Source organism: Oncorhynchus mykiss, chromosome 7 (assembly GCF_013265735.2).
Source record: "Oncorhynchus mykiss isolate Arlee chromosome 7, USDA_OmykA_1.1, whole genome shotgun sequence".
Lineage (NCBI taxonomy): Eukaryota > Metazoa > Chordata > Actinopteri > Salmoniformes > Salmonidae > Oncorhynchus > Oncorhynchus mykiss.
This window is the reverse complement of record NC_048571.1, coordinates 60,011,185-60,024,795: the sequence shown is the minus strand read 5'-3', so window position 1 is coordinate 60,024,795 and position 13,611 is coordinate 60,011,185. Positions and strand designations below refer to the sequence as shown.

The window sequence follows — 13,611 nt, the reverse complement described above, 5'->3', positions numbered from 1 at the left end:
TCCCAGCCTGGTGCAGGTCTACAATTTTGTTTCTGGTGTCCTTTGACAGCTCTTTGGTCTTGGCCATAGTGGAGTTTGGAGTGTGACTGTTTGAGGTTGTGGACAGGTGTCTTTTATACTGATAACAAGTTCAAACAGGTGCCATTAATACAGGTAACAGGTGGAGGACAGAGGAGCCTCTTAAAGAAGAAGTTACAGGTCTGTGAGAACCAGAAATCTTGCTTGTTTGTAGGTGACCAAATACTTATTTTCCAACATAATTTGCAAATAAATTCATTAAAAATCCTACAATGTGATTTTCTGGATTTTTTTTTCTCATTTTGTCTGTCATAGTTGAAGTGTATGATGTAAATTACAGGCCTCTCTCATCTTTTTAAGTTGGAGAACTTGCACAATTGGTGGCTGACTAAATACTTTTTTGCCCCACTGTAGTAGATGAAATGGCAATTAAGGACAGTGTGCCACATGAGAAGCAAGAGGGTTGGAGAGAGGGCTTTAAAGAGTGTGTCTGCTCTTCTCCACCCAGACACAGAGAGAGGGCCAGGGGATTCCCAGCTGACTGGTTATATAAAGGTCGACACGGGCGGGATGGAGCGGTAGAGGTTGGAGGGGGGAGAGGGTGTACCATTGCCTGGGGCCCTGGGCAGAAACAATGGTGTTATCAGGCAGGCAGACAGGACGGAGCTTACCCTGCCAGGCTGGAGCAGATCCCTCTGGCCTCCAACACTGTACTCTATGTTGACAAGACGTAGCAGGTTCTCCTGAGAAAGTGAGAAAGAGAGAGGAGGGAGAGACATGCCATGTTCAGCAATAACTACCAAATAACAACACTACATGTGTGCACTCTCTCTTACAAGCACTCTCACACACACAAAACAAACATACACGCAACAAACACAAACACACACACACATAACAAACACACACTATGTTGAAAGACACTCTTCTTGAAACTCACCCCATGTTTCAAACTGTCATTGGCTTGATCTGCAATGTCTGAGACTACCACCAGAGCAGCTGAGAGAGGAGACAGTGACAAGACGCAAGCAACGAGTTGTCGTTAACGCAAAATGAAACACATCAGACACACAGAGAACCAGAGAGGGACATGTTCACCAGAGACTATTCTCATATTTCATGAGGTGTTCATTCCAGCCTTGTCCCCCATACACATAGATAACATCCCTACAATTTTCCTCCTCTCTCTCTCTCTCTCTCTCTCTCTCTCACACACACACACACACACACACACACACACACGCACACACACACACACACACACACACACACACACACACACACACACACACACACACACACACACACACACACACACACACCCACCCACCCACCCCATCTGGGCTGGAAGTGGCTTTTCTAGTGGCTAGAGATAGCACAGTGGTTAACCCACTCATGAATTGCACATACAGCACACAGAGACAAGAGAGCCAAAATGGTTACCTAGTTATTTACACACCAACACAAATACACAGAAAAACAGACAAATGGCTCCCTAGTAAGGTAAGAATGCCAAATAAATCCCTTATAAACACATAGAAACAGAACTGACATGGCCCTCTTGTGAATAACACAATGCAGAGTAAATAGGTGCTATACATGGCTAGGGCTTACAACAGAGCCCCACTGTACCTTGTGTGTCTTCGTATTCTTTGGAGTCTGGGGAGAGGTTGTTGAGGTAATCTGGAGCAGGAGGAAAACAAGCAGCAGCAATTAAGAAAAGACTCAAACAAAGTGAAAGACACATGACCATTAATAAAACCCCGGTACAATCAGACATAATGAGATCATTTTCATCTGAAGACTGTCTGATGTATAAATGTGTACGTTATGACATACTTTTACACACACACACACCCACACACCCACCCACACACACACACACACACACACACACACACACACACACACACACACACACACACACACACACACACACACGCAAACACTTACCGGTGAGGAGCATGCGGTATTGAGCCACACGTACGATGACCTGCAGAAGCTGGTGTTTCAGAGAGACATTGTCCCCTGCTGGACTCTGCTGCTGGGACAGACAGACAGACACACACTCAGTCCTGGGCCTCACCTACACCCATGTTACTGATACTCATCACACAAAACTATTTCCTATGTCCATATCATCCCGAAATGTCTTAAGAGAAACATTGACCAAATTAGCTTTTGCACTGACAGACGAAGTAGAGACAGAGAAAAGAAAGAGAGAAAAAGAGATGGTGGGAAGAGATATTTCAGCAGAATCCCAAGTCACTTATGTGGCGAGCCAGGACCAATAACTCAACAGAGTGCTGGTCAGCATTCACAGTCCCCTGCGCAAACATCCCCATACACTTGTACTCTTACACACACAAACAAGCATGTACACACACACACACACACAAACACATGCACACCCTATTTCATACTACCCACACAAACAGAATGGATCGCAAATCAAGTCCTGGCAGAGAAATATGTTGATTTGATAAGGGAGAGCTAGCCAGCAGCAATGCAACCAATCACACACACACACGAGTGGCGAGCGATACACCAAATGTCAGTTATTTTTCATTTTTTAAACAACTAATTGACTGACGTCGGTTCATTATTTGAATTCCATTTTGTACGTTTTTTTCGGTGAGCTCAATGCAGTTTCTCTAGAGAGAAATCAGATCAAGCTCGAACTGTGCGATGTAGTACAGAATAACATGGAAATGAACTACCATGGCCATAAAACACTGTGCGTCTACTTGTCCAGTCGTTGTGGGACAGACATGGAGAGAAGAGACAGAATAAAGCACGATGGAGAGGGATACAGAACAGTTGCTTCGTGAGGGATCTCTACCTGAAAATACATGACCTAAGTGATTGATAGTTGGTATTCAGCAGTCATAAAGTATGCCTTATTTACTTTAAAGAACTACTAAAATAGTGATTTTGTCAGACAGCTTTAAGCAGCAGCTCTATAGAGATGAGATGATGACTTGGGATGAAATAATAAAGTCATCAAATAAACAAATGTAATAACAACTGAAATATTTTATTAATGTGACGTAATGTGAATAAATGATGGTTAATAAGTAATAAGCAGTAATGAGCCGTCACTACCATCACGGTACTTGTATTAATAGTTTTATTCTGTGTTACAGCATTCAACCCACATAATGCATAGTGCATTTAATGCCTAAATATAATCTAAATCTAAATTGAAAAACTGTGATTATTTTTTAATAAATGAACCGAAACCAAACTGACCTCAAAAAGCACTGATTGCTCAGCACTAACACATACACAGAACATACAAGACGTGGATGTCGATTATGGCAGCCCTCCGCACCTCTCTGATTCAGAGGGGTTGGGTTAAATGCGGAAGACATATTTGAGTTGAATGCATTCAGTTGTACAACTGACTAGATATCCCCCTTTCCCTTTCCACACACACACAGTTGTAGCATACTGTACAGTAACACCAACCATATCAACTTCATCTGTTTCAGTTCACACAGGAGATTCATCATGGTGTCTGTACATGATACACACAGGAGCTTCATCATGGTGACTGTACATGATACACACAGGAGCTTCATCATGGTGACTGTACATGATACACACAGGAGCTTCATCATGGTGACTGTACATGATACACACAGGAGCTTCATCATGGTGTCTGTGCACGATACACACAGGAGCTTCATCATGGTGAATGTACATGATACACACAGGAGCTTCATCATGGTGACTGTACATGATACACACAGGAGATTCATCATGGTGACTGTACATGATTCACACAGGAGATTCATCATGGTGACTGTACATGATACACACAGGAGATTCATCATGGTGAATGTACATGATACACACAGGAGCTTCATCATGGTGACTGTACATGATACACACAGGAGCTTCATCATGGTGACTGTACATGATACACACATGAGCTTCATCATGGTGACTGTACATGATACACACAGGAGATTCATCATGGTGACTGTACATGATACACACAGGAGATTCATCATGGTGACTGTACATGATACACACAGGAGATTCATCATGGTGACTGTACATGTTACACACAGGAGATTCATCATGGTGACTGTACATGATACACACAGGAGCTTCATCATGGTGACTGTACATGATACACACAGGAGCTTCTGATGGGAGATCCGTTAAAGGGAATGGGCAGAGAGAGGGGGAGGAGGGCTCTTTCTCTCATCCCAGATTCATTCAACACTCATCCTCTATAAGGCTGGAGTATCAACTTCTGAAGGTGGCATAAGCATCAATAGGACTCTTATTCTACACAGCCTGAAGATCAATACACTCCTATACCCAGAATGCACCATGCTCCATTTTTAGCTACAGTATGGATGTCAATGAAGACACTAGAAGTACACTACAATCAACTCCTTATAATGTACTGCAAGGGAATGCCGTCAATGCATGCAATATAAACTGGAGCATGCAGATATCCAGAGACTTTTGCACTTATCCAATATGCACGGTAGCTCACACACTCATGGATAGCTCATGGTTGCTTACGATCTGAATGATTTTGACAGAAACCAGACCCCTTCAATACTTCCCCTTTGCTGTGGTTTCTACAATCATGTTCAACTCTGTGGTTACAGTGGTGCTACTGAAGAAGAGGACTACAGACCAACACCTCAACCATTCAAAGCCTGGCAATTACAATACATGTTGATGTGGTTAATAAAACAGACTCCTTTCGGTCGTTCTGCTTTGTGAATGGAGTTATCTTGCTCAATGGATCTTGCTTAATGTATGTATGAAGATCTTTACTTTGTCCATACTAAAAGCCAAACAAAGCAAATGAGATAGGAACTGTGTTCATTGACATTCAGACATTTACAACATGTTAATGATGAGGCAACACTTCATCTAATCTTATAGGATGATGACTTGAAGAAACAGGTTTTCTTCATCAAAAGGAAAAACAGAATAAGATCTTATACGTGTAATACATTTGATTTAAAAATATGCCTTTGTACAGTATTAACATTATCTGTCCACTTCTTGATCTTGTGACTTATGGCTGACACTCAAACGAGCTGCCTGTGAAAACCAGAAGCTGATTTAAAGCTGAAACCCAGCTGGATAGACAGTAGTTAGATCACCAGGCCAGTCTGTTCTCATACCCTGCTCCTGTACTGACCCTCAGACTAAGCCTGACAGCATCACATGGACTAAACTCTAGGATGGAAAGAGACCTGAGATGTCATTAACCCAGAGTGATGATCTCTACAGAGACAAAGTGGAGATGTTTGATACTGAGAACTCTCCTGGAAACCTCTGTCCTCCTCTCAGAGCTCACTGAGAAGGATCAGGGAGATTACAGGTGTATAATCAATATTATAAACTGGGTGGATTGAGCACTGAATGCTGATTGACTGACAGCCATGGTACATCAGACCATATAACACGGGTTTGAAAAAACACATTTTTTTACTGCTCTAATTACGTTGTTTAACAGTTTATAATAGCAATAAGACACCTCAGGGGTTTGTGGTATATGGCCAATATAAGAACAGCCCGTAACCGTGGTATATTGGACATATACCACACCCCCTCGGGCCTAATTGCTTAAATAGAGAATACAGAGACATCACTCTTTATGTTAAAGGTAAGACACCTGATTCTGATCTAGCCTTTTCATTTATTTGTATGTATATTTCATTTCATTTTAAATAATCAATTTTACACCAAATCCATTAGAAAGTCAAGACATCATGACTACGAAACGCTTCTGCAAAGGATGTCAATTGTCACTAAAATTCAGGGTCTCTATCTGACTCCCTGACCAGAGCCATTATCATACATCTCTGTGCCAGATCTGGCAGTAACATAGAGTATAGCCTACTAGACCAAACAAAATGTCTTCATTAACACTCATGACAACGATTATCATTTGAAAGGCATTGAAATATCTTGCCTCTAGAAAGTGGCCAGTCATACCTGTTGTAACAGTGCCTCTATATAGGTGCTTCTGACGTGGAAAAGAAACATTTATCATCTCCTCTCACATTATAGACCAACCCATTCAACCACCATATCTTCCAACACCCAACCAACAACAACCACTACCCAACAAACAAAAATCACCACCAAACCAACAACAACCACTACCCAACCAACATCCACTACCCAACCAACAACAATCACCACTCAACCAACAACCACTACCCAACCAGCAACAACCACTACCCAACCAAAAACAACCCCTACCCAACCAACAACAACCACTACCCAACAAACAAAAATCACCACCAAACCAACAACAACCACTACCCAACCAACAACAACCACTACCTAACCAAAATCCACTACCCAACCAACAACAATCACCACTCAACCAACAACCACTACCCAACCAAAAACAACCCCTACCCAACCAACAACAACCACTACCCAACCAACAACAACCACTACCTAACCAAAAACCACTACCCAACCAACAACAATCACCACTCAACCAACAACCACTACCCAACCAGCAACAACCACTACCCAACCAAAAACAACCCCTACCCAACCAACAACAACCACTACCCAACCAACAACCACCAAACCACCATATTTAACAACACCCAACCAACAACAACCACTAACCAACCAACAACAACACCTACCCAACCAACAACAACCTCTACCAACCAACAACAATCATCACCCACCCACCCACCCAACCAACAACAACCAACCAACAACAACCAACATAACCAACAATAACCACCTAACCAACAACTACCACCCAACCAACAACAACCACCTAACCACCAACAACCAACAACAACCACCTAACCAACAACCACTACCCAACAAACAACAACCACCTAACTAACAACCACCACCCAACCAACAACCACCGAACCAACAACAACCACCGAACCACCATATCTAACAACATCCAACCAACAACAACCATTACCCAACCAAAAACCACCCAACCAACAACAACCACTACCCAACCAACAACAACCTCTACCCAACCAACAACAACCAACCAACAACAACCAACATAACCAACATCAACCACCCACCCAACCAACAACAACCACCCAACCAACAACAACCACCTAACCAACAACAATCACCCAACCAACAACAACCACCCAACCAACAACCACCACCCAACCAACAACAACCACCCAACCAACAACAACCGCCTGATCAACAAAAACCACCCAACCACAACAACCACTACCCAACCAACATCAATCACCACTGAACCAACAACCACTACCCAACCAAAAACAACCCCTACCCAACCAACAACAACCACTACCCAACCAACAACAACCACTACCTAACCAAAAACCACTACCCAACCAACAACAATCACCACTCAACCAACAACCACTACCCAACCAGCAACAACCACTACCCAACCAAAAACAACCCCTACCCAACCAACAACAACCACTACCCAACCAACAACCACCAAACCACCATATTTAACAACACCCAACCAACAACAACCACTAACCAACCAACAACAACACCTACCCAACCAACAACAACCTCTACCCAACCAACAACAATCATCACCCACCCACCCACCCAACCAACAACAACCAACCAACAACAACCAACATAACCAACAATAACCACCTAACCAACAACTACCACCCAACCAACAACAACCACCTAACCACCAACAAACAACAACAACCACCTAACCAACAACCACTACCCAACAAACAACAACCACCTAACTAACAACCACCACCCAACCAACAACAACCACCGAACCAACAACAACCACCGAACCACCATATCTAACAACATCCAACCAACAACAACCACTACCCAACCAAAAACCACCCAACCAACAACAACCACTACCCAACCAACAACAACCTCTACCCAACCAACAACAACCAACCAACAACAACCAACATAACCAACATCAACCACCCACCCAACCAACAACAACCACCCAACCAACAACAACCACTACCAAACCAACAACAACCACTACACAACCAACAACCACCCAACCTCCATATCTACCAACACCCAACCAACAACAACCACTACCCAACCAACAACCACCACCCAACCAACAACAACCACCCACCCAACCAACAACAACCACCCAACCAACAACCACCACCCAACCAACAACAACCACCCAACCAACAACCACCACCCAACCAACAACAACCACCCAACCAACAACAACCGCCTAATCAACAAAAACCACCCAACCACAACAACCACTACCCAACCAACATCAATCACCACTGAACCAACAACCACTAAACCAACCAACAACAACCACTACCAAACCAACAACAACCACTACCAAACCAACAACAACCACTACACAACCAACAACCACCCAACCTCCATATCTACCAACACCCAACCAACAACAACCACTACCCAACCAACAACCACCACCCAACCAACAACAACCACCCACCCAACCAACAACAACCACCCAACCAACAACCACCACCCAACCAACAACAACCACCAAACCAACAACAACCGCCCCACCAACAACAATAACCACCCAACAACAACCACCCAACCAACAACAACCGCGTAATCAACAAAAAACACCTAACCAAAAACAACCACCTAACCAACAACAATCACCTAACCAACAACAACCACCCAACCAACAACAACCACCCAACCAACAACCACTACCCAACCAACAACCACTACCCAACCGACAACCACTACCCAACCAACAACAACCACCACCCAACCAACAACAACCACTACCCAACAAACAACAACCACTACCCAACCAAAAACAACCACTACCCAACCAACAACCACCCTACCACCATATCAACCAACAACAACCACTAACCAACCAACAACAACCACTACCCAACCAACAACAACCAACCAACAACAACCAACATAACCAACAATAACCAACAACCACTACTAACCAACAACCACTACCCAACAAACAACAACCACCTAACTAACAACCACCACCCAACCAACAACAACCACCGAACCAACAACAACCACCGAACCACCATATCTAACAACATCCAACCAACAACAACCACTACCCAACCAAAAACCACCCAACCAACAACAACCACTACCCAACCAACAACAACCTCTACCCAACCAACAACAACCAACCAACAACAACCAACATAACCAACATCAACCACCCACCCAACCAACAACAACCACCCAACCAACAACAACCACTACCAAACCAACAACAACCACTACACAACCAACAACCACCCAACCTCCATATCTACCAACACCCAACCAACAACAACCACTACCCAACCAACAACCACCACCCAACCAACAACAACCACCCACCCAACCAACAACAACCACCCAACCAACAACCACCACCCAACCAACAACAACCACCCAACCAACAACCACCACCCAACCAACAACAACCACCCAACCAACAACAACCGCCTAATCAACAAAAACCACCCAACCACAACAACCACTACCCAACCAACATCAATCACCACTGAACCAACAACCACTAAACCAACCAACAACAACCACTACCAAACCAACAACAACCACTACCAAACCAACAACAACCACTACACAACCAACAACCACCCAACCTCCATATCTACCAACACCCAACCAACAACAACCACTACCCAACCAACAACCACCACCCAACCAACAACAACCACCCACCCAACCAACAACAACCACCCAACCAACAACCACCACCCAACCAACAACAACCACCAAACCAACAACAACCGCCCCACCAACAACAATAACCACCCAACAACAACCACCCAACCAACAACAACCGCGTAATCAACAAAAAACACCTAACCAAAAACAACCACCTAACCAACAACAATCACCTAACCAACAACAACCACCCAACCAACAACAACCACCCAACCAACAACCACTACCCAACCAACAACCACTACCCAACCGACAACCACTACCCAACCAACAACAACCACCACCCAACCAACAACAACCACTACCCAACAAACAACAACCACTACCCAACCAAAAACAACCACTACCCAACCAACAACCACCCTACCACCATATCAACCAACAACAACCACTAACCAACCAACAACAACCACTACCCAACCAACAACAACCAACCAACAACAACCAACATAACCAACAATAACCACCATATCAACCAACACCCAACCAACAATATCAGGTAACTTTTAAGTTTATGCCTACATTTAGCATATTTAGTTTTATGTTTTATTTTTTTTGTTCTATGATATTGTATATCAGGTTTTATCTATCTTTAGTTTGGTACTTTTAGGTCTATTTCTGATATGTGTCCTTTTTAAAACCAAGTGAAGTGGGTGTCGTTAAGTGGGTCGATTTCCTCAAAGCATACAGCTAATGTGTCTTTTATTGTATTGAGTTTAAATGAAACAAGTAAATGATGTAAACTGGGTTTGTGCTAAGTTCTAAGACACTGGGTTATTATCTGTCATTAGTCATTAGTTATTATCTGTCATGTGTATGGGTGCATACAGTATAGAATAAGAGCTGGAAATTAAACAATGTAATCAACATACACCTGATTAAAAGTAAGAATGATATTCCACAGAAAAGTCCCCTCTTCAGCAGAGACAGAATGATGGCCTGCAGCTCCCTGCCACATGATGTGTTTTAGGTGGCATAGCATGACATTCTCACACTCATCTAACATTGTGCACGGAAAGCTGAAACTGGCTGAAACAAATAGCTCACTGTGGGTTCAGAGCCTGCACACAGAGAGAAACCTAAGAGAAACCTCCCGTGTCTTCTCTGGTCTTATTCAAAAACAGTGTGTTTGCTATGACCAGTCCTGACTTGACTTTAAACAGCACTGCTGTCTGACCTCATACTGGCTGACGATGGCTGAGAAGGCGGGCGAGGTCCGGCAGCTTTCGTCCAGCAGGCTCATGCTGCGGTCGTAGTGACCAATGTAGGCCGTGAAGACCACAAACTCCAACTTCCTGGATAGGATGACATCCGCAATCCTCTGGCTCTCTTCCCTGAAGGAAGAGAAAGAATGGAATGAAGAAACATGAGGGATTGGACACTAGACACTGGGCTCAGTATGCAGCAGACACATGGTCCATCTGATCTGATGAATGACCTCTGTGCTGCATTAATGTGTGTTCTGTCGGTCATGAGTACTGTGTGTGTCGGCTGTGTGTGTGTGTGTGTGTGTGTGTGTGTGTGTGTGTGTGTGTGTGTGTGTGTGTGTGTGTGTGTGTGTGGTGTAGAGTCTGCAGTGTCTCACCACTGTCGGATGCGGTTCTCTAACTCAGTGAGGATTCTGCGGTGCAGAGTGTAAACATCAGGCAGCTTGTTGAGGATCTCCCTTAGCCTCTCCTCCTCCAGCACAGGATCCCCCTCATCCCCTACTGCAGCCCCCACCGCCTCCCTGAAGTCCTGACACAGAGATTAACATGATTTGATTATATGAGTTATTAACATACTGTATATGACACACACTAATTTTATGAAGTCAATCAGTGCTGCCAGCCCAACGGCTGGAAGAGTCCTCCATTCACACAACAAAAATGTGAATTTCTGAGCATTATGTCGATCTGTCTGGCTGTCGGCCATGATGTCTATTTTTAGACTGACTGCTAATGACTGCATGAGGCAGCCAGTTAGCTCCTATAATGTACAGAGCCAGAGCACTAAATTCTCTCCATAAGCCATAAGATGTATGTTTACTTGCCTACATATACAGAAGAATAGCGCAGTACCCTATCAATGACTGCAATAGGGGCATTGCCACATTTTGTGATGGAATTTTCATTCCATCTTATGATTACGTCTCTGATCACAACAACAGGTTCTCTTCTTTTCACCAAGAAATAATACACACTAAAATTGCTGTGTCAATCCATTAACCATGTTGAGCTGACCCACTTTTTGAAGCGCCATACCAACCCCACCCTGGTTTCTCAGGAGAGGGGTGACAGACATTGTGATGTAATGTAGAGAGAAGTGCACCGAGATGAACTTTGACCCCAGAAGGGTTGCATTCCAAATCGCTTGCCTTCTTCTTGAAATGTGCAATGAACCACTTACCCTCCCCTAAAATAGGATAGTTGCTCTGATGCTAAAAACACTTCCACAGCTAGTGCAGACAGCACTGTTCTCCAGTCTGTAGGTCTTTCTATCTTGTCTCTGATTCACACGATTTGACTTTCCACAGACCAAAAAGTACTGTTTGCCATTTGAACTCATGACTGCTAGTGTTCCGACTAGTATACTGTTGTACCAAGTACCAAACATATCCCTGTAGATTACCATCCTTACCCTTACTCCACATCTTCTGTATCTCTCTCCTACCCAGCTCATAGGGGCACTAAAAGACGACAGGTAGCTTTCTTGGAGCAGATTTTGCCCCATGAAAGTAAGGGGAAATCCATCAATAAAGACATGTCAAGTTCAAAGACTTCTTGATACTTACCACCTGGAGAAGCTTGAGGGCTTTCACATGTCTGCAGAGAGAGAAATTGAGGCACTGTCAGGTTTCCATGTGCAGACAAATGTAAAAATGCATCAATGTCCAGGTTATTAAGGTGAAAGAACAAGGTGAAAGGGACACAACAATGTTACAGAGTTACAGTGATGGTGATCATTAGTGTTCTATGTCAGTGGTTCCCAAACTTTTTATAGTCCCGTACCCCTTCAAACATTCAACCTCCAGCTGCGTACCCCCTCTAGCACCAGGGTCAGCGCACTCTCAAAATGTTGTTTATTGCCATCATTGTAAGCCTGCCACACACACACCTTACGATACATTTATTAAACATAAGAATGAGTGTGAGTTTTTGTCACATCCCGGCTTGTGGGAAGTGATAAAGAGATCGTATAGGACCAGGGCACAAATGAAAATATATTAATAATCAATAATTTTGCTCTTTATTTAACCATCTTACATCTAAAACCTTATTTGTTAATCTAAAATTGTGAATAACTCACCACAGGTTAATGAGAAGGGTATACTTGAAAGGATGACCATAACTCTGCAATGTTGGGTTGTATTGGAAAGAGTCTCAGTCTTAAATCATTTTCCACACACAGTCTGTGCCTGAATTTAGTTTTCATGCTAGTGAGGGCCGAAAATTCATTCTCACATATGTACATGGTTGCAAAGGGCATCAGTGTCTTAACAGCGTGATTTGCCAAGGCAGGATTCTCTGAGCGCAGCCCTATCCAGAAATCTGGCAGTGACTTCAGAATAAATTCAATTTTCACAGAAACGCTTGTTGTAATTTCGATGAGGCTGTCTTGTTCAGATATCGGTAAGTGGACTGGAGGCAGGGCATGAAAGGGATAACGAATCCAGTTGTTTGTGTCATCCTTTCGGGAAAGTACCTGCGTAATTGAGCACCTAACTCACTCAGGTGCTTCACTATATCACGTTTGACATTGTCCGTAAGCTTGAGTTCATTTGCACACAAAAAAATCACTACTTTGGCTACATACCGACCGTTAGTGGAATTCCCGCGAGAGAGTAACGGTTAATGTGATTATTTGACTAGGCTACCTGTATTTGACATTGTATTGTTATTTCACTGAACACTAGATGGT

General features: G+C 43.5%; 1 protein-coding gene across 2 annotated transcripts in view; it reads right to left on the bottom strand.

The window, feature by feature from the left end:
• Positions 1-13,611, bottom strand: part of LOC110528133 (FYVE, RhoGEF and PH domain-containing protein 5) — a 43,907-nt gene that overhangs the window by 13,199 nt on the left and 17,097 nt on the right. For both annotated transcript variants that reach the window (XM_021609954.2, XM_021609955.2), the window contains exons 5-11: positions 12,485-12,515; positions 11,297-11,448; positions 10,889-11,045; positions 1,972-2,059; positions 1,651-1,701; positions 959-1,017; positions 690-761 (exon numbers count right to left, since the gene is read on the bottom strand). In XM_021609954.2, coding sequence (XP_021465629.2) covers positions 690-761; positions 959-1,017; positions 1,651-1,701; positions 1,972-2,059; positions 10,889-11,045; positions 11,297-11,448; positions 12,485-12,515 — 610 coding nt within the window. The remainder of the gene's footprint in view (positions 1-689; positions 762-958; positions 1,018-1,650; positions 1,702-1,971; positions 2,060-10,888; positions 11,046-11,296; positions 11,449-12,484; positions 12,516-13,611) is intronic.